Raw genomic sequence first — 20,537 nt, 5'->3', positions numbered from 1 at the left:
GAGAACACTGGCCAGGGCAGAGAATTTCATTCTTTTTATGGCTGAATAATATTCCATTGGGTGGGTATGTTGCGTCCTATTTATCCAGTCCCCTGTCGAAGGGCAGACATTTGGGTCGTGTCCACCTTCTGGCTGTTGTGACGAGAGCTGCTATGAACATTATCAAGCAAGTGTTTGTTTGCCTGCCTGCTTTCCATTCTCTTGGGTTTAACCCTAGGAGTGGGCTTGCTGGCTCTCTCCCTGGCGTCTCAACGGCAGGCACCCCGAGAGCAAAAGCAGGCGGCCTTTATTGAGCATCTGCTATGAGCCAGAGCACAGAACTGAGTGTTGTTTCCGTGACAACCCGAGAGCGGCGGCTGGGGGGCTTCTTTGGCGTACCCCCGTTCCCCGGGTCTAGGACAGTATCGCGCATAAAGCAGGTGCTCGAGAAAGAGGTAACGAATGAGCTACCTTTGAGGCAGGGACTCTGGTATCCCCATTTTCCAGTCGAAGAGGCTGAGGCCGAGAGACGTGAAGCAGCCTGCCCCCCCCCCCCGGGTCACGTGGCAGTGTCAGAGGCAGGCTTCAAACCCGGGACCCCCCCACTCTGCCTGTGTCTGTATGCCGTACGTTTTACCCTCCTTGCGCCTAGCACCGTGTCATGCATGCAGTATGTGCTCAGTCGCTACCTGCCGATCTCCGTGGAACAGGGTCAGGGAGAGACCGAGGCTCTGTGTACCTGGCCAAGCGCTGGGGCAAGGCCCGGGGCCCTGTCGTCTTTGTGTGCGTCTGTCTGCAGAATGCACCTGTCTGTCCAGCCAGGCACTGCCTCACCCGATTGAGCCCTGAGCTGGCAAAGGCCGGATTGGATGCTGCCGAGCACCCCTCCCGGCACCCGGGAGAAACCTTCTTGCTGACTCCTTGGCCAGAACCACGCCTCACCCTGACTTCCGAGGCCCTTAGGCGGAGGGGAACAAACTTGCCCACCCATCTGGACCTGTCTTCTGGGGAGAGGATGGGTCCTGCCAGGGAGAGCTGAGTCGCCTCTCCTTCTGGGACACAAGGAGTCCCTCCTCCCGCAGGGTGTCAGGAGGGTGGGGAGACTGTCTCTTCACCCTGAAGGGAGCCCTGAGGGAGTATGGCAGGGTCCCATCCCGTCCAAGTCAGGCCAGGTCTGTCTCGGTGTCTGAGATGGGAAGAGAGAGGGCTAGGTCTGGGACCGCGCTGCCGGGAGGCTGAGATGGGGAGGGAGGAGAGTGGGAGGCCCGAGACTGGCATTGAACCATGTAGGACAGGAGGGTATGGGGGGGAGGGGTCAGCCCAGCACCTCCCAGCTTATTTACTTATTCATTTAAAACTCTCCTCTGAGCCAGGGCTTCTGAGAACAAGGTGGGAAAACCCCTTTCCTGTCCCCAAACTACTGGAGCCTCCCTCGTGACCCTGGGCAGATTTCTCAGGATTCTCGCCAAATTCCAGAGCCAGTCCAGAGACCTGCTGACCCCTGGTGCTGGCGGCCACCCCCACCTGCCTGCCTTGGGGTGCTGCTCCTCTCCCCAGGCCGGGCAGCCAACCCACCCTGGCTGCTGCCTCATCTGGACCCGGACCCGGACCCGGCACCTGCTGGAGTGCGCGGGGCCCTCGCCCCTCCTCATCCCGATCACCGCTGAGTAAAGTCCCGGCTCCCGGTGACCTGCCTGTTCTGCCGGTTATGCGGCGGCTGTCCCCCTGGCACGCACCCCCTGGCTGTCATCGCCGGGGTAACTGCTCAGCCTCTCTGACTCTGGCCTTTCTCCCCTGGTCGCATTTCCATTCTCTCTGTCTTTCTTCCCCCGCCATGTCCTCCCCCCTTCTCTCTCCCTCCCTCTCTCTCTCTCTCATTCTCCCTCTCTTTTTTTCACTCTTTTAACATGGTTTTCCTAAAAAGTTTTTTAATCAATCAAATTTGAGGCAGAAAATAGGTTTTGTCACGCCTGGTCCCGGGGTGGTGAGGCTCTCACTCAGGCCCCTGACAGCCCTCCGTGCAGGAAGGGGGCCAAACAGAATATTTCTGGGGGAAGTGCCCGTTTCCATGACACTCCCCTTGTTGTCTGTGCGCCCCCCTCCCCAAGCTGCCGGCTGACATGGCCTCAGCGCTGTGAAAGGCCGGCCTGGGAGAGGGTGTGTGTGAGGCGGGGGAAGGGGCAGGAGACAGCGCTGGGGGGTAGATGGCGGCCCGCAGCTGCCCCGAGCCTCCATGGCCTGAGAGGGCTGGGAGCAGGTCGGGCGCAGGGACCAGGAGCCTGGCCTGCTGCATAATCAGCTGAGCCTCATGCATATGGAGCCTGGGAGCCGGGGGCAGCTCTCAGAGGCCACGTCCTGGGGTGTCGGTGGCTCCACAGCGGGCACTGCAGATGGATGAGGCCTCTTCGGGTCTTGGTACGCCGGTCCCAGCAGCTTCTTCACCCTCCCTCGGCCTCTCCCCACCTCTCCCGGCCTTCTTCTGCCCCTGGCCCATGGCAGCCCCCTCTCCGCCATCCCTGCCTTCCTTCCCGCCCTCCCTCCACTCCAGCACCCCTTGTGCAGCGTGAGCCTCGCGTCCCTCCCAGATCCCAGGCCCACGACCCCCTGACAGCTCCCTGGGTCTCCCTGGGTCTCCCTGGGTCTTCCTGGGTCTTCCCTCTCCATCCCACTTTCCCGCTTCCTCTTCCCATCTCCATCTTTCACCCTCTCCGCTCTCTTCTTGCTCTTTTATAATTAATGATTAGTTTTAATTGGTTTGCTTAGGCAGCCTAACAGCAAATTAACAGAAGCCAGCCCAGGGCTTCTAGGCTCAAGTGAGAGACCACTGTGCTTCAGGCCTGGCCAGGGGAAGGCCTGGGCAAGGCTGACCGGTGGGCTCTGCCTGGGCCCGTGGGCTGCCTGGGCGGGCTCTCAGAGGGAGGGTCAGGCCACACCTGGACAGGTGCAGCGGCCAATGGGAAAAAGGCAACAGGATCTTCCCACTCAACTGGGCTCACGTTAGTCAAGGTCCTCTGTGTTCTTATTCTCCGCCCTTCCATGTTCTTGTTCGTATGCAAGGCCCTGTGCACATCCTCAGAGACTAGGGTCAGGGAGAGGGAGGGCGGTCCTGCCTTTAGACTTTGGTTTTGATCCCTCCGTCCTCACTCTTGCCATGAGCAGAGGGGTCAGCAGCTTGACACCTCGGGGGTGAACATTCCGCTTTTTCACATGGACAGGAGGGAGCGGTCACAGGCTGTTGTTAGCTCAGCTGCCTGCCCGCCATCAGCCACCACAGCCTGGGTGCTCTGGGGCCCGGTTCTGGTTCTGATTTGCTGGGTGCCTCTACAAAGAACTCAACCTCTTGGTTCTCAGTGTTCTGGTCAGAGTACTTAGGATAAAGAACATTGGGTAAATGGGTGGGTGGGTGGGTGGGTGGATGGATGGATGGATGGATGGATGGGTGGATGGATGGATGGGTGGATGGATGGATGGATGGGTGGGTGGATGGATGGGTGGGTAGATAGATGGATAGGTGCATGGATGGATGGGTGAATGGATGGATGGGTGGATGGGTGGATGGGTGCATAGATGGATGGGTGGATGAGTGAATGGATGGATGGGTGGATGGATGGATGGATGCATGGATGGGTGGGTGGATGGGTGAATGGATGGATAGGTGGATGGATGGGTGGATGGGTGAATGGATGGATAGGTGGATGGATGGATGGATAGGTGGATGGATGGATAGGTGGATGGATGGATGGGTGGTGGATGGATGGATGGATGGATGGATGGATGGATAGGTGCATGGATGGATGGGTGGATGGGTGAATGGATGGATAGGTGGATGGATGGATAGGTGGATGGATGGATGGGTGGTGGATGGATAGATGGATGGATGGATGGGTGGATGGATGGATGGGTGGGTGGATGGATAGGTGGATGGATGGATAGGTGGATGGATGGATGGGTGGATGGATGGGTGGGTGGATGGATGGATAGGTACATGGATGGATAGGTGCATGGATGGATGGGTGGATGGATGGATGGATGGATGGATGGATGGATGGATGGATGGATAGGTCCATGAATGGATGGGTGGATGGATGGATGGGTGGTGGATGGATGGGTGGATGGGTGGATGGGTGGGTGGATGGATGGATAGGTACATGGATGGATAGGTGCATGGATGGATGGGTGGATGGATGGGTGGGGCGGGTGGGCAGCTGACAGAGAATGGATACATTGGTCATGATTCCCGAGCATGTTACTTCTCTTCTTAGCCAGTAAGGTGTGCTTAACCTCAACCTTCCTACGTGTAGGGACACCCGCTCTCCTGTGCTTTCCTGCTCTGTGCCTTTCCCCTGGCCTTGCAGAATCCCTCCTTCACTACGGCAGCTTTCTGATTCTTGGTCAGTCACTCACGCAGGCCAGAACCAGACATCAGGGACAGGGAGAGGCAGAGAGATGGAAAACACCAGGCAAGACTACAGAGATGAAGTTGAACTTCTCAGGTCCCCACTGGGGTTCCAGAATCCACCCGGCGTCCCAGATCCCACCCAGATACGACCTCTCTGCTCCTATCAGCCGGGCCACCTGCCCCGGGGGCGGGTGAGGGACAGAGCCCCAGCTCACCTCCTGGTCCCCACCAGTAAACATCGCTGCCCCTCCCTGTCCCTCCTCCACCCTGACCAACTCCTGGAAAGTTTCCTCCCTGATGGCTCTGTGCGATCAGATCTGCAAGTTGCTCTCTAAGCTTCTTGTCACATTTTGACTTAATGAAGTGCAACTGCTGAGGGATTTGGGTTCAGCGCTCCGGTCTCCCGCGCTCCCTTGTTGTCAGAAAACAGGGTTGGTTGGGGACGGCAACACTGCGCTGCAAGTCGTTATCATTCCGGTCAGTCTGTTTAACACAAAATTAAACAAAGAACTAATTAGTGCCTCATGAATTAATAAATGCACAGTTGCCGGGGAGGCTGGGAGGGGAGAAAAAGGTGGTGGAAGGGAGATACTGGAGTTGTAGAGTTGGGGGGCTTTGGGGGTCCAAGGGAGGCTAGCCAGGGCGCCTTGAGAGATCTCAGGCAGGCGCATATGGGATGGACAGGACAGAGATGCCGCCCTGCCCGGTCCCTGGCTGGCTGGCCGGCCGGCCGGGATGGGAGCTCCGACAGCCAGGCCTGCCCAGCACCTCTCAGTGGAGTCACAGGGGCTCCAGCCCTCACCCCACCCCGTGGCCCTGCCCTGCTTGGCCTCCACTTCCTCCATCTCCTCTTCTGCTTCTTCCCTTTTCCACGCTTCCCGCCTCTGGCCCCCTTTCCACTTTGGCATGGCTCCCCTTTCCTCCCTGCTGCCCCCTATCTGGTTTGGCACAGCTCTCGCAGACCCCAGCTTCTCACCATCTGGATCAGATGGGCGGGTCTCGGCCCACGGGGCAAACCCTCCCAACTGCTCGATGCCCAGCAGAGCCCTGTGTCCAGCAGGGCGGGCTCTGCCCTGGTGGGCGCCTCTGCCCAGGCAGCCCAGCAAAGGCAGCAAAAGCTGGCGAGGGACCCAGCCCTCTTCAGGAGGACGTGTCAAGTACAATTAATATTATCTGTCTAAATATGTCCTGAGAAGGGCGGGCGGTGGGCAGCAGGACTGGGTGACAGTCCCCAGCCCTGGGCAAGGTCACCTCACCTCTCTCAATCCCCCAATCTGATTTGGGGATTACGCAGCCTAAGGAAATTGGTGTTATTCCTCTTGCATCATTGATAAGCCACACATGAAGGAGTGGGGAGGAAACACACAATAAAGAGAAAACGCTTTCCTGACGTGGGTAGAGTTCTGAGGCCCAGGGGTGGGGGGGGCGGGGATGGGGGGTGGCAGAGCCCGGCTCAGGCAAGGGCAGGGGGCCCAGGTCAGCAGGCAGAGGGTTCCGTGGGTTTTCCACCCACTTGACCCTGGCTCTCCAAACCCCCCTGAGGAGCAGGGCCTGTGCCTGGCAAGCGGGCCGAGTAGTGAGTTGACTAAAGACGTACATTTACCTCCTCTACTGTGGCCCCATTGTGGGTTGTTGTGACTCATGAGTAGGACCCCAGGGAGGAAGGTGCTGTCAGTGTGTGGGCCCCTGGTCCACCCTTGACCCTGTCACCCACTTGTTATGGTGAACAGCTTGGCATCTGTCATTTTTATTTTCAGGGGCCGGGGGGGAGAGAGTCAAGGAGTGGGTGCTGCTGGATTCTGTCACTGTCCCCTGGCCTGCAGCTCGCGGGAGCGTCCCCTCCCCCCACCCCCATTGCTGCCTCTGGTCTCTGGTTAGGTGGGGGGTGTCCTGAGGATCGTATTTCCACTGTGATCAGCCCCTGACAAATTCAGTGCCCACTCCGTGTGTCTGAATCTTTGACCCCTTTGGCAGGTCCCAGAGGATCAGCCCTTAGGCCCAGGGTGGCAGGAGCCGTGGGTATAAGGCAGAGTGGCGGGCACGCTGCCTTGAAAGGCTAACAGGGCTCCTCTCTCTCTCTCCTCAGGATGAAGTGACGCCCCTACTGCAGAAGAGGAGCCTCCAGGACCCGCTACGAGGTAAGGCCTGAGCCCCTCCCGATCCTGTGTCCTTCCCCCACTGGTGAGCCCTGCCTACAGCGGGTGTCCCCTGGCTGGGGCTGGCCGTCAGGCGAGGGCTGGGAAGATGAAGACTCAGCATTGGAGTCGCATTGCCCACTTGGACCTGGTGGGAAAGGTGGCCTCACCCTCAGACTGGCTCCTAGGCTGGCACCGATCTGAGATGCCTGCGATGCAGTCTTTGGGCATCGAGTGTGTTCAAGGCGGCATCTATGGTGCCAGCGCTCGCCTGCCCGAGGTTACCATGCCCAGCTCCCTGCAGCTCCATGTGCCTGCTGTGCTGGCTGCTGCCATCTCCCCCCTCTCCTCCGCCCCCCTCCCCCCTCAAGCTCTGGTTATAGCCCGGAGCGTGGGGAACCTCGCTGACTTGAAAGCCCTCTCTCCTGGGGGGAGGCTGTGGCCCCCAGAAGGCCTCAGGCCCAGCCCAGAGCAGGCTGCTGTCTTGCCCTTCCCCAGGGCCAGGGCTCCCCAGGCCCAGGGCTCCCCAGGCTGCCTCAGACCCCGAGTGGCTCCAGGAACCTCGGGGGCCACCGGGCCTAGGCCCCAGGCAGCGCCGTGTCAGAGGTGACCGGTGGAACGCCAGTGTTATGTAAATAGCGGGGCCTGCCCGGCAGGCGAGCTGGCTGGCTGCAGCCATCCATCATCCTTGCTCGGCGGGGCGGGGGACAGACACGGCACCGCGCGCCTGGCTCCAAACCTGTTTGTTTTCCCTTTGTCTCCCGCATTTCTGGCCGGCTGCGGCTGGCTCCGGGTTTTGTCCTGCTGCCCCCCCCCCCCCTCCGGAGGACGGGGGGCAGGGAGGAGAGTCCAGAGGCTCCCACCGCGGCATCCCTTTGGGACTTCAAAGGCTCCCCCTGCATTGTCTGTGCCGGCGGGCAGTGGCCCTGAAAACGTGATCAGAGGCGGCCGGTGTAGGGCAGGCCCGGCCCGCGCCCTGCGCTCTCGCTGGGGCCCGTGGATTCCTCCCTTTGCCACCAGCACCACCCCGGTTACAGCGCCGCTCCCCAGGCCTCTCTCCGCGCCTTCCTCTCCCCTGGCGTCCCTGCTGGGCAGCCCAGCCCGCTGCCCCGCTCCGGCCCCCTCTCTGAGCCACAGCCTCACACCTTGCTCCTGGCATCGAGCTGCCCAGAATGTTGGGAGCTGCAAGTCGCCACCCTGCGTATCGCGGATCTGAGGCTCAGCGCAGGGCTGGCGGGGGCTGGGACAGATGGTTCCTGGGCATCTGCTTCCCACGCCAGCGCTTGCTCTTGTTCCCTTCTTTCTTCTCCATCCTCTGCTGGAGAAGAGAACCAGACTTTCCCCCGAGGCTGCTGCCCATCCCTTCCTTCCACTTCTTGGCAAAGTGTAGATTGGACAGTTCTGTCCCCCAGACAGTGGACGGGGTCTGGCATCCCTGATCCCGAAAGGCAGTCCTGGGTGTGTCCATTCTCTGGAGCAGGACTTGGCAAAGTTTAGCCCAGGGGTCCTCAAACTACGGCCCGCGGGCCACATGCAAATACAAATATTGTATTTGTTCCCGTTTTTTTATTTCAAAATAAGATATGTGCAGTGTGCATAGGAATTGGTTCATAGTTTTTTTTTTTAAACTATAGTCCGGCCCTCCAACGGCCTGAGGGACAGTGAACTGGCCCCCTGTTTAAAAAGTTTGAGGACCCCTGGTTTAGCCCACGGGCCACATGTGGCCCACTGCCTGTTTTTATAAATAAAGTTTTATTGAGACACAGCCACGCCCACTCGTTTTCATATTGGCTGTGGCTGCTTTCACTCTACAGTGGCAGCGCTGGGTAGCTAAACAGAGGACGTTTGCCTGCAAAGCCTAAAATATTTACCATCTGGCCCTTCACAGAACGTGTTTGCTAACTCCTGCTCTGGAGGCTCCGGCTCCTGCCTTCTGCTCTCTCTCTGTGTTTTTAATGGTAATACACAAAACATGAAATTTAACGTTGTAACCACGCTGAAGTGTACAGTTTCCCGGCATTCAGAACGTCCACAATGTTGTGCAACCATCACTCCGCCCCGTGTGCCTGTCCCTCTTGTCTTTCGAGGGGCCGGGGCGGTGGTCTGAGAGCCCTGTCCTGAGGTTGTTGGCTGCTTGCAGCCCTGACCTGCTCTCTCTCCTCCTCTCCTCAGTCCCACCCAGAAGTCCCCGCTTGCCCTCCCCCCGATAGCCACAGTTCCCTCGGGCTCTTGCTCCCGCATCCCCTGCGCCTCTATCCTTCGCCTTTAGCTGATCCTCAGATCCACCCTGTCCTGGTCCATGAGGTGAGCAGAGCATCTACTTTGCAGGGTTACTGGGACAAGGGAGCGAGTTCATGTTGTCCAAGGTGTCTAGCCTGGGGCCTAGCAAGTGGAGGGGCCCAGGTTCCCTCCTCTCCCTGGGCAGGTGCCACCGAGCCCCCCACCCCTGCCCAGGACCTCTGAGTCTGACTTCTTGGAGCAGGAGAGGCTCCGGGGGTGACCTTTCTGAGCACAGTTTCTCCATCTGCAAAGGGTCCTGACCACCACGCTCTCCTGTCGCAGGCCTGCTGCAAGTAGGAGCCAGGATGCTGGGGTGCTGCTGCTTCTGCTGCTGCTGCGAGGGAAGCAGGAGGCCGTGTGGTGGGCACCTGCTCTGTGCAGGGGCAGGGACCAGGCTGCTCTGACACGTTACTGGTGCCGTGAGCTAATGTGGGAGCCAGGTTCCCAGCCCCAGAGGAAAGGCAGGCAGGGGGAGAGGACAGGGCTAGGGAGGAAGGAGGAAAGGAAGCCGTGCAGCAGGCGGAGGTCTGAGACGGAGCTGCCTGCGTCCTGGCACCACTCACTGGCCGCCTCTCCTGCTGCCGCTGCCGCTGCTGCTGCCTCCCTGTCTGTCTTCCTGGGCTCCAGGCCTTTCCGATGCCTCCAGCCTTCTCTCTGCTTCCCACTAGCTTCCCTTCCTCCTCGCCTTCCCACCACCCGTACTGCTGCACCCCAACTCCACGGTGCTCTCTCCTCCTCTCTCTCTCTGTCTCTCTCTCTCTCCTTTTCATCTACTCCGAAGGCTTAACTTTACTTCCTTGTCACCCTAATTGATTGCATTAACCTTTCAGCGTATTGGATTTCCTCGGCATCGTGCAGAGAGCCCTGCACAATATGCTTATAATCTGAGCCATAATGGACAGTTTGCAGTCAACAAGCCCCTTCTCCCATCGCTGCCATCGGTCCCGTGGACGTCTCTCTTGCCCAGGCCACCGTGGCCACTTCCCCCGCCGGCAGGGGTGGGGCAGGGGAACAGGGCTAGAAGGAAGCAGGCACCGCTTAATGCCCCCATGCATTTCCCTGCCTCTGCCCCCCACCTGCCTCTGCGCCCCCCCCACCCCCCCGCTTTTCCAAGCTCCCCTGCCAGTCCTTGCCAGGCCTCTGGTCTCCGCAGTCCTCTCAGCTCAGCACTCTGCTCTGGGGCTCTGCATAATGAGTGGCTGGCGGCCCAGCTTGGATTTGGGGAGTAAGAGCCCCCTGGCTCCACCAAATGGTTGTCAGAGCAAAGCTTGAGGGGGGAGCGGATGGTGATCAGGAGGTGGAGGAGGGTGGCTGAGAGGCGGAGTCTGACGCTCTGGGCTCACCTGGCCCCTGAGCCAACTGGAGGCCTCTGTGGACCTTCTGGAAGCTGGACCCACTCCTGGACAAGGGTGGGAGCACAGGGGAGACCGAAGGAAGGGGATCTGCTGGAGCCAAGGGAAAGAGAGGCAAAGACCCTGCTGGGTGGCCGTGGGTGTGGGCAGCCCCGCCTCTCCCAGTGGGCGAGGGAGCAGGCCCCCATCCCCCACTCTCGGCCAGGGCTTGTGATTTGGGTGCTCAGGGAGCAGTGTCTCAGGGTCTCTATTTCCCATCTGACTTGGGAGTCGCTTAGAACAGACCCCCTGCCCCCGTCAAGGGAAGAGAGACGGGATGTAAGCAGCGGAGCAGCAGGCTGGAGAGAGGCCGCGCAGGGTCGCTGGCTCTGCCTGACCGGAGGCCGGCAGGGGGGCGGCAGGAAAGCACGGGAACTGGCTTCCCAGCTTGGTCAGAATGAGCTCCCTCCCGTCGGGTCCCTGATGGGCACCGGCTTGTCTAGCAGAAGGCGAAGGAGCCAGCCCATGCCAGCTGCCTGGTCCTGGGAGCTCAGTGAGTCCTGGCCCGTCGGTCCTGGCTGGGGCTGCCGGCCCTCAGACGCGCGGCCCCGCCGGCTGGCCGCGTCTTCATTCAGGACAGGATGGCTGTCGGGTTGAATACATTAATGTCAGGCCGGAAGGTCCCCTGGCCCTGGTACTTCCTCTCCCGCACTGGTCTCTACCCCCCCCCACTTGGCCGTCATCTTCTCCTACTGACCAACCCCCACGTCGTCCCCCCCCCCCCCCCATCACTCCATCACTCCGAAGGGCAAGCTTTGGCAAGAGGAGGCCAGGCTAGGTCCTTCCCATCCTCTCCCAGGGATTTTGGGGGTGGGCAGAGGGCGCAGCAGGGAGAAGACAAGTAGCGAATTAAAGTTTGGTGATTGTCAGTGTCAGGAGAAGCTAAATAACCCTGTAACTAGTATGAAGGTGAATTCACGGTCTGCTGCACATGGAAAATATGAGTGCTGTGAGACGGGAGAGCGGGCGGCGTCTGCCCGCCACGGTGGGCAGCCTCCTCTCCAGGGACCCGGGCAGGGGGGCGGGAGGGGGACCTGCCCTCTCCCATCCCTGCCAGGGAGCAGCCCCCCGGGAGCCCCGAACAAGTACGGGGCAGCTCAGCTGCTTGACAACCTACAGGCTGGGCGCCAGGGACCCAGGGAGACGTTAGTATGCACCAGCAGTATACGTTCACGGACACCAGCCCAGGCCCTAGCCAGCCATCCTCCCAGATCCACGTTAGTCACGAATCACTATTCTCATTGAGTGCCTACTCCGTGCCCTCACGACAGCTCTATGCCGTAAATGCTATTATTATTCCCCGTTTTGTCCCCACTTTCTTAATAACCACTTTATTGAGATATAATTTACGTGCAAGTGTATCATTGACAAGGTTGTGCAACCGTCATCCCTATCTAATTGTAGAATATTGCCCTCCCCCAGGCAGAAACCCTGGCTCAGTAGCAGTCCCTCTCCATTCCCCGACCCCCAGCCTTAGGCGATCACTCATCCTTACTCCCTCTGATACTGAGAATGTGGAGGCTCAGAGAGGAGCAGTGACTTGATCACGGCTGCACAGCCAGGGAGCGACGGAACTGGGATTTGAACCGAGGTAGTGGGTCTCCAGAGCCACAGTTCCGTGAGGGCCTGCCCGCCCAACGTCCTGGCTACCCTCCCCCCCAACCCACATGCCATGACGCATGTTTCCAACAGCATGGGCTCAGGCGTGTATGAGCACCATCCGAACACGTAAGCCCAGGTGGCAACAGGCATCTCCCTCCCCAGGTACACGTACGATTCCATACAGAGAAACCTCCCCCCCCGCCCCAGAAGGAGAGCCAGCCTCCCCTTCGTGTCCCCAGCCAAGCCCCGGGCACGGAGGGCTGGCACAGGAGCCCGCAGCCAGAGGAGCTGAAGTGGCCAGTGAGACCTGGGTGGTTTCAGAATCTTAAAATGAGAAATCCCCGTATCTCCTGTAGCCGATAATTGTGACTGAAATAAAATGCCAGCACCACATTCCAGAGCAGGTCCCTGCCCAGGCTGGGGCCACAGGCTGGGCCGTGCCCACAGGGGCAAGGCGACGACTCAGTTCCCTGAATCACGCTCTGTCTCTCCTTCCATCTTCCACTCTCTCCTTCGCTTCTGTCTTTTTCCTTCTCACCCTTCTCTTCCCATCTACCTCCTTCTTCTTCACGCTCTCACGTTCCCACCCCAAAGCTAAAGCAAACAAACAAAAAAGGCTTTAGACCACACTCTTACACTTAAAAATTTGGGAATTAATGTGAACAGACGGCCTCCGATAAGAGATAAATCCAAGCGCGAGAGACAAAGGAAAGGGAGCCGCGAGAGAATGAGTGTCTGTTGGATTTGGTTTGGGTTTTTTTCCTCCTTCTTCTCTCTCCCTCCAAAGTGGAGGATCCGGCCGGGCCAGTTTGGATATTTATTAAGAAAAAGCCAAAGATAATTAACTTTTTTGTTTTTGTTTTGTTTGCGGGTACCTCCCCTGCTGGCACTCCTGGCTGCCTGGCAAATTAAACCTGCTCCCTGGGTGCTGGGCTGCGGCAACTCTCCTGCCGGCTGCCCCGAAACTGCCGGGCCCATCAGCTGCCCACCCAGCCACCCACCTGGGGTCACTTTATGCCACCATTGATGCCACCTCCCCAGGCTCTTCTGACTTCTAGACAAGCCTTTAGAGCAGGGTAAGTGGTCTGGGGGGGGGTAGGGAGGGGGTCGTGGCCATCACCTCCCTAAAGGAAGGTGGGGTAAAAGCGTGCACTCCCCGTGGGGCAGGGGGACGTCTCCCGGCCAGTTCTGGGATGTCTGGTGGCTTCCCAGAGAGAATGAGCTAGAAGTGCAGGGGAGAGGCCAGATTTGGACCAAGCCAATTTCAGCTCTTCTCCCAGGGGAGTGGTACACTGCCAGGGCCCAGGGCCCTTGGGAACACTGTGGAGAAGACTTGGGGCCATGGAACCATCCATGATATCTGTCCACCCTTAACACCAGGCTCCGTCCCCACCCCAGCCCCAGCCATCCAGGGGGCTGGCAGGGTGGTTAGAGAGCTGCCACTTGGGTAAGAAGCTAGTTGCCTCTGGTCTCCTGCCCTGGAACCATGAGAGCGCTGAGGCCAAGCTGTGGCCTGAGCCTGAGTCCAGTCCTAGGGTCAAGAAGGTGGCAATTACAGACTTCCTGGTTAGGGACAGGGTTGAGGGCTTCTCAGGGGTCAGGACCGCCAGTAAGGAAGGCAGGTCCTCTCCAGGGATCAGCCCAGCCCCGAGCTGCACGGGTTTGGAGGTGTGGTTTGCCCCTCTGCTCCATTAATGTGCCTCGGCCCCTCCCCTGGCAGGGCCCAATCCCCTGCCCACTGGCTTCCTCCCCAGGTGGGCAAGTAGGTGGGCGTCGTGCGAGGTCCCTCCAGTTGGGGAACCTGCTTTGGAGCTGAGCACAGCGAGGAGGGCATTTTTCAAGGATTTTGCTGGCCCTTTTTTTTTTTTCCTGTGAAATATAAGGATGTGCAATTTTTTTGGTTTCAATTTAGCATTGGAGAATTTTATAATTTAGTAATTAAAATCTCTGATAGGCTTTAGAAATTGCGGCTAATTGAATTTAATGGGAAGATGATTTTCAATTTTATTTGATTACCGGGACCCCTGGCATCGGTATTTATGGGAAAAAAATGGGAAATGTGCTGTGTGGGCTAAGATGGCATAATTGAATTAGGGATAATCGGATTTCTCCGTCATGAATTTCACTATAATTTTCCTATAATTTTCCATTAGATATCTAGTTTACAAATATTCACAAAGAAATGAAGCTCTTTCGGAATGGAGATTGCTGGCTAACAGGATTACGGGGCCAAGCGTGCGGCTGTGCCAGCCCCTATCCCACCATCATGCAATCCCTGGCTCTGCCTCACACTCAGCTCCAGCCTGGCCCCAGCCCCTCGCTCCGCCACCCGCTCCGCTGCTCCCCCTGCCCTTGGCTTCCTTCGGCCCTGTCTCCCCGCTGCCCTGACACCCACCCTCCCGTGGCCCACCGCCTCTGGTGCCCTGGCAGGCTGTCCTGTCCCTGTGCCACGGCGTCCTGTCCACACTTCGCTCGCTGACGGCTCTCCCTGCCACCCTCCCTCCGTCAGCCTGGGAAGCACGCTCACACGCAAGCACGCGGACTCCCTCGCAGGTGCGAACATGCTTGCTCACATGCACACACAGTCTTTGGCCAAGGCTCCTGTGCCCTGGCCCAGTCGCCTCGGAGGGAACCAGTTTATTGGGATCCTGGGGTGGGGTGCAGGAACAAAAGGAGCTTTGTTCAAGTTTATGTGAAAGTTACAAATTCAAAATGAGAGCAGATAAAGCATGAGATACCTGGTGTGTAAACAGGCTGGTGAGTGAGAAGGCCGCAGGCTCGGGAGGGAGGGAGAATGAGTGGGCAAACCGGGGCTGCGAGGGGACGGGAGCCAGCGGCTGAAGCGCGCCGGGGAGCCGGCTGTTTCCGGGGCTCCCGTGAGGGGCCTGGGGTGGGATCGTTGCCCATGTCTCCACTCTTTCTCTCAGAGGTGAGGCGTGTCAGGAGGAGCTGGTGGCTCTGGGCCCAGGGCCTCGAGACCTGGAGGGATTGTGTCATTGGGCTGTTCGTCCCCCAAGTCCCAGGCACAAATGTCCTGACCGTGGCCTGGCCTCAGGGTCTAAGGAGGTGTCAGCACATCAGGATCCTCAAGTTAGAAATGGGCCACAGATGCCAGAGTTCTGGCCTCTCCCGTTCCTACGAGCGCACACCCAAAGGGAGAGAGACAGATAGAAACACGGGACCCCTCCATTATGCGGCCTCTGACTCACACCCAGGCCCTCAGTGGCTCAGCCTTCTTCTCAGACCTTCTCAAATCAGAACACAAGATGGCCTCGTTTCCTGGGCCTCTCTGGTCTGTCCGCGGAGGCCCCTCACCCTGGGGCAGGGCCTCTTAACCCCACAGTCGCTGACTGTGGCCATCGCCTTGGCAGGGCAGAGGCTGTCCGGGCAGCCCCCGCCTCCCTCCACCACTGGCTGCACTTGGCGGTCCCTCTGGCTGGCCCTGCCTGCTTGCCTGCCTTCCAGCTCTCTGAGTTCTGTCCCTTCGGCCATTCCTCTCCAGTCTTGGTCCACCAGAGACCTCAGAAGTTCTCGTGCAGCCAATCCAGTTGGCCTTGCCTCCTGATCACCATCAGCAGAAGCCCCTCAGGTCTTCAAAAGGAGGCAGCAGGCCATGGGTCATATCTGCATGGAGCTCCCCTTACATGAGATGCCTTCAAATGCACCCAGAAATCATCCATCTGCCCCTATCTTCAGGCTTCCCTCTGCAGCCATTGCCCACATGGGGAAACGGACACTCAGGATTGGGGTTTGGGACTGACTCTCTGTTGTTACAGCCCGAAGCTGTAGACCTTGCTTTGGGAAGTCATGGGTGGGTGCACCCCGAGACGTGTGTGTACCCCAGAGCAGTCCTGGACCCAGAGATGCCCTGTCTGAGGTCCTGCATGGGGAGCAGAAGCTCATGGTCCTCTCTGCCCGGCTGCCCTGTGCCAGCAGTTGTCCCAGCCGCTGGGTCGCGCGTGCCTCGGTTTGTTTAAAGAGCTCCGCTCCCTTACGCAGAGTTTGAGGGACAGAGGACACTCGGTGAAGCTTCTGAGCCTCCACCTACTGTTCCTACAGGGGTCTGGGGCAGGCCTGAAGGGTGGAGGGTTGTGTGACAACCGGGAATGCCAAGAAGGCAGTGAGGTAGGTGAGGGATGCTAACCTCCCTGTGAGGCCATTTGAAACTAAAGAGCAATCCAAGAAAAAAGAAAAATAAGGGAACGTGGGAGAAGGAGTAGATTGTCAACTGACGTCTTTGCCCCGAGGCCTCCGTGGGCCCTTGGCTTTGCAAAACAGAAATATTGCAAACACAGGCCAGCACCCATTTGCTGGGTGCCGCCCAGAGACCAGAGAAAGCCAGGGGTCCTGGCCTATGGAAGGCAGTGTGGCCTCCCCTGAAACAGGAGGGTGGACGCAGCCAGGACAGAAGGAGAGCTGGGGGCAGTGCCATCCAGGTGTTTCACCAGCTCAGCTGCCTGCTGGCCTGGCTGCCTCCTCCCCTGAGCCCCCCAGGCCCAGTGCGTAACTTGGCCACTAAAGTTTAACTTACCCGGCATAGCAGGGGCGTTTGGGGGCCATGGCAGAGAGACCCACCAGCGTGCCTTCTCAGAGAAAACGAGGAGGGGCAAGGAGTGGACAGAGGCACAAGTGTTAGGACGCTGGCTCCTTGGTTGAGGGGTGCCTGTGCCCCCCCCCCACATCTGCTACGGGGAGGCGGGGCCCAGGTGATGACACTCAGATAAATGATAGAAGCTTCTGCCCTGGCGGGAGGAGGGAGGAGAGAGGCCTGAGACCAGGGCTGTGCAGTCCGCCCGGGTGGGCAGGGCACCAGGGCCATTTTAAAGGCAAAGCCAAACCCTAGCGGCGGAAGCCCGGGGGCGGGGTGGTAGTGATGGGGGGGCGTCCCCCGCACTCCTGGAGCCTGCCGCGAGTTTTTCCCTGACACACCACGCCCCACCGCCCAGAGATTTTTCTTCTTCGAGCTAAAAAAGCAAACCACCACCAACACGAGGTTCGGGTCCCAGCTGGGGGGGAAAACAACCCTGGGACGCCGGCCCCCCGAGTCCGCGGGGCGCGCGAGGGGAAGCACGAGAGCGTGCGGCTCGGCTGCGCGACCCCGTGGCGCTCCCACCCGCGCCCGCCCGCGCGGAAAAGTTTGCGCGGCCGCGCGCGCCGCGAACCCCGGGCTGCCCGGCGCCGGGGAGAGTCCGCGCGCCGCCGCCGTCGAGTCGCGCCTGCGAGGCCCGAGCGCAGAGGGGAGCGTGGGAGCGCGAGCCTCGGCCGCCGGGTCCCCCCTGGCCCCCCCCTTCCCCGAAGTCTGAGGTTCGGGGAATCACTGAACCCAAAGGCCGGCCGCCCCAGCCGGTGCGCGGCAGCCCCGTGCGCACGCGAGGGAGCCGGCGGGGGCGCGCGCGGGGAGCGGGGGCGCGCGGGGAGCGGAGAGCGGGGGCGCGCGGGGAGCGGGGAGCGGGGGCGCGCGGGGAGCGAGCGCAGGGCGCGGGGCGGGCGCGCGGCGGGCGGGCGGGCGGGCGAGCGCGAGCCCATTCACTCCGCGGCCGCGGGCGCGCGGGCCGGGCTGCTCTTTCACCTGCCGGGGCGGCGCGGGCGGGCCCGCGGGAGGCGGCGCCGCGGCCGCCCTGCCAATCACCTCGGCGCCTGGCAGCGCCCCCGGCCGCTCCCGCCCGCCGCTCCCTCCTGCCAAACTGTTACCCTGAGTGTTACCGTCAGGAGCAATGACATCAGGGCTTTAAAACAACTTGTTATTCGGGGAGTAATCAGTTGCAATTAGGCATTAATTAAGTATTATGAAAGTTGATTATTTAAGTGAATTCGGCTTTCGACTCTCCGACTATGGTGAGTACCCGAGTGGGGCGGGGGAGGGCCGGGGGCGCGCCGCGGGGCTCCGACCCGGGACCGGCGCGGGGCGGGGGGCGCGGGCGGGGCGGGGGCGGCGGGAGCCGGGCCGCCGATCGGGCGGGCGGGCGGGCGGGGGCGCCCCTCTGCTTCCCGGGCCGGCCGGGCCCCCCGACCCGGCCGCGTCTATAAATAGTTTCTCTTTTAGTTTAATAAACTCGGGAGCGGAGCGGAGCTGCTCCGATGCGTGTGCGATGCCCGAGCGTGAGAGCGACGGGGCAGGGAGGGGAAGTTTCGCTCTCCCGCCCCGGGCCCCCTGCGCATTTCGTCCCGGGTCCCGGGGACCCGGCCGCCCCTCGATGGGGGGCGCGGCGCGCGGAGGGGGCGCAGGGGTGTGGAGCGGGGGGCGCGGCGAGAGACTAAACAGAGTCTTCTTTTCCTTCCCTCTGCTGTTTTCGGCGATCCTGGAAGAGTTTGGGACCAAAGAGAGGAGCATGGATCTCGGTACAGGTACTGGCCGGTGGGAACCTGGGGAGCTGTTTCACTTTTCTTTCGGTTCTTTTACGGAAGTTATTATTTTTAGCCCAATGAGGTCGCGGCGGGGCGGGGGGCGGGGGCTGGGGGGCGGGTGCTGGCCCTGGCCCGGAGGGGGTCCGTGCGGCCCCGCTTCTCGCCCCGGTTTCTGGATTGCGAGGCTTCCTTCGGATGATATTATTGTTATTATTTGCTACTTGCTTAGTGACTATGACTAATCTCATGCTTGTCATTATGAAAGAAGGGAGGGGAGAGGGAGCTGGGGGGCACCCAGAGAGAGGATTTAGGGGTTTTTTGTGGGGGTTTTGCTTCTCCATGTCTTTTGAATGGCACCGTGTGTTTTCTGTGTCTGTATGTGTGTGTTTTTTTCCCCCCGCAGAGATCTCTGTGTCTGGCTGTGGGGTGTGTGTTTTTATTTTTTTAGTGGGGGGTGGTTTAGTTTTTGAAAGCAGCGTCCTGTTGGGAAAGGTGGTTAGTCTGGTTTCGGGGCGACTGTCTCAAGGTAAAGGAATTTAATTTATTTGGGACAAGGCTGTGTCGGATGATCAAGCTGCTTATTATGGCTAATGAGTATTTTTCACCTGAGAATCCGTGGGATGAGGTGGCTGTTATCAGTTCAAAGTGTTGGGCCCAGGACTGGCTACCATCCCCCTTCCGGGTCCCCACCCTGGGAGGGGGTAGACCAAAACCAACGACTAAATGTGGACTCTGGGTTTTGGGGGGGGGCTAGCGTGGCACCTAGGCTAGGGTTCCATGGGCATGGTGCAGGCCTGGCAGAGTGTATCCAGAGATCTGGGTGTTTTCTTGGTTTTAATCTAATGTCACTCCATATTTCTCTTCATTCCCCATCCGGGGTTCTGACCTAAGGCCCGAGTGAGATTTACCGTCAGGCTTCCCATCAGCCCTCTCTTCTGAAACCAAATTCTGACCAGGACCCTCGGATCCCAGGCCGACAAAAGCTGGTAGCTTCTTCCTAAATGTTTTTAAAAAGAAGTCAGTGATAAACAGGTTGATAGTTCGTTGAGACTGACCTCTGAACCCTTCTGCTTCGTTTATAGGAGGATAAGTGGTGTTGGTGGCTATTAGAGTTGCTGTTTATAATGGGCCCAAGTTCGTAGCGTTGTCCCTTGGGACCCATGAGCTGACATTCGACCTTCTGAGGTCAAAGGGGATTGGACAGAGAGGACAGGAGGGCAGCGCTGGGGGGCCCGGGGGGGGGGGTGACATGGTGGTTGGCTTTGGGTAGGGGATGTGTGAGGGGGAAGGGGTCGCGCCCAGAGGGTTAAGACTGTGTCCAGCCAGGTGTGACCTAGGTGTATCTGATGTGGAGGTCCTGGGGACCTTTGTGCCCCGGAAGGGTGTGACACCCCCTGCTGGGCAAAGTGGTGAAGGCTTCTGCTGCCACCCTGCCCCTCCCTGCCCCTCCCTGCCCTCCACTCCCACACAGAAGCAGCCCGCCCCCACCTCTAATCAGGTGTCTCATCGCCGCCCTCTCAGGCCCCAGCCCCTTTCTTCGGAAACAGGGCCCCCACCCATCCCTATGAGGAGCAGGCCTTACGGATGGGCTGGGTGAGGCGCCACTCCCTACCTGGGGCCGGGCCTGTGCTTGTGGGCGGGCACAGGGGACCCGGGCATTACTCAGCTGGAAGGCGGGCCCTCTGTATTCCTCCTTCCAACCTGGGTACCAACTGGAGCGGGCATCCACCCTCCTGCCCTACACCCACCAGTCCTCCCCAGTCTACGGTGGGGGCACGGCGGCAGAGCCCTTCTGTAGGGTGTCCCCGACTCGGGGGAGGGCTCCCTGGGCTTGTGGGTGGCAGAACCTCTTGCAACATCTCTCCTGGGCCTGAGGGAGACTGCTTCTCCCAGCACCCCGGTGACAGGCCCTGGAAGCTTTTCCTAGAAGCTCTTAGGGCCCCTGAGGTCAGCCAGTCCCTCTTGGAGCTGGAGGGAGGCGCTCCCAGCAAGCCCCAGAGCTGGACTCTGGCCGCTCCGTGAGGGGAGGTCCAGGGAGTCAGGGTTCTGACTCTTTCTTGGAGGAGTCATCTGGTGATACCATCTCAGCCTTTTCTTTGAACCTGGAAGTTTCATGTAATCTCAGAACTTCAGAAGAAAACACTTTCCCCCGTTCACACAAAAAGGGAAGCAGGTGGGAACTCTGAGATCCCCTCTGAGCCACCTCTGGCTACTCCATGGTCATCTTCCCTCCATCTCTGGGATGTACTTCTGGACCCGGCCAGGGCCAGGGCCTCCTGTGTGGCCAGGGCTCGTGCTGGGGCAGTTAGGGGCCCTCTTCTTTTGTGGGACTGTGGGCAGCTGCCACCCAGGGCCTCTCTAGAACAGCACAAGCTGGAAGCACCGGCCCCAGATGACTGCTGGCTG

The 20,537-nt window shown here is 59.8% G+C and overlaps 1 protein-coding gene across 15 annotated transcripts in view; it reads left to right on the top strand.

Annotated features, from left to right (window-relative positions):
- The window catches only part of CASZ1 (castor zinc finger 1), a 149,143-nt gene that overhangs the window by 75,574 nt on the left and 53,032 nt on the right, over nucleotides 1-20,537 (top strand). For 8 of the 15 annotated variants that reach the window (XM_036347380.1, XM_036347378.1, XM_036347385.1 and 5 more), the window contains 2 exons: nucleotides 6,465-6,516; nucleotides 18,093-18,131. The exons of 1 other annotated variant lie outside the window; for it this stretch is intronic. In XM_036347380.1, the coding sequence (XP_036203273.1) occupies nucleotides 6,465-6,516; nucleotides 18,093-18,131 (91 nt within the window). Of the gene's footprint in view, nucleotides 1-6,464; nucleotides 6,517-12,720; nucleotides 12,863-17,312; nucleotides 17,622-18,073; nucleotides 18,132-20,537 lie in introns of those variants that run through there. 6 more of the 15 variants (XM_036347379.1, XM_036347389.1, XM_036347382.1 and 3 more) reach the window with 5 other exon arrangements.

This window comes from Myotis myotis, unplaced genomic scaffold, assembly GCF_014108235.1.
Source record: "Myotis myotis isolate mMyoMyo1 unplaced genomic scaffold, mMyoMyo1.p scaffold_m19_p_2, whole genome shotgun sequence".
Classification (NCBI taxonomy): domain Eukaryota; kingdom Metazoa; phylum Chordata; class Mammalia; order Chiroptera; family Vespertilionidae; genus Myotis; species Myotis myotis.
This window is presented reverse-complemented; position numbering and strand designations above follow the sequence as displayed.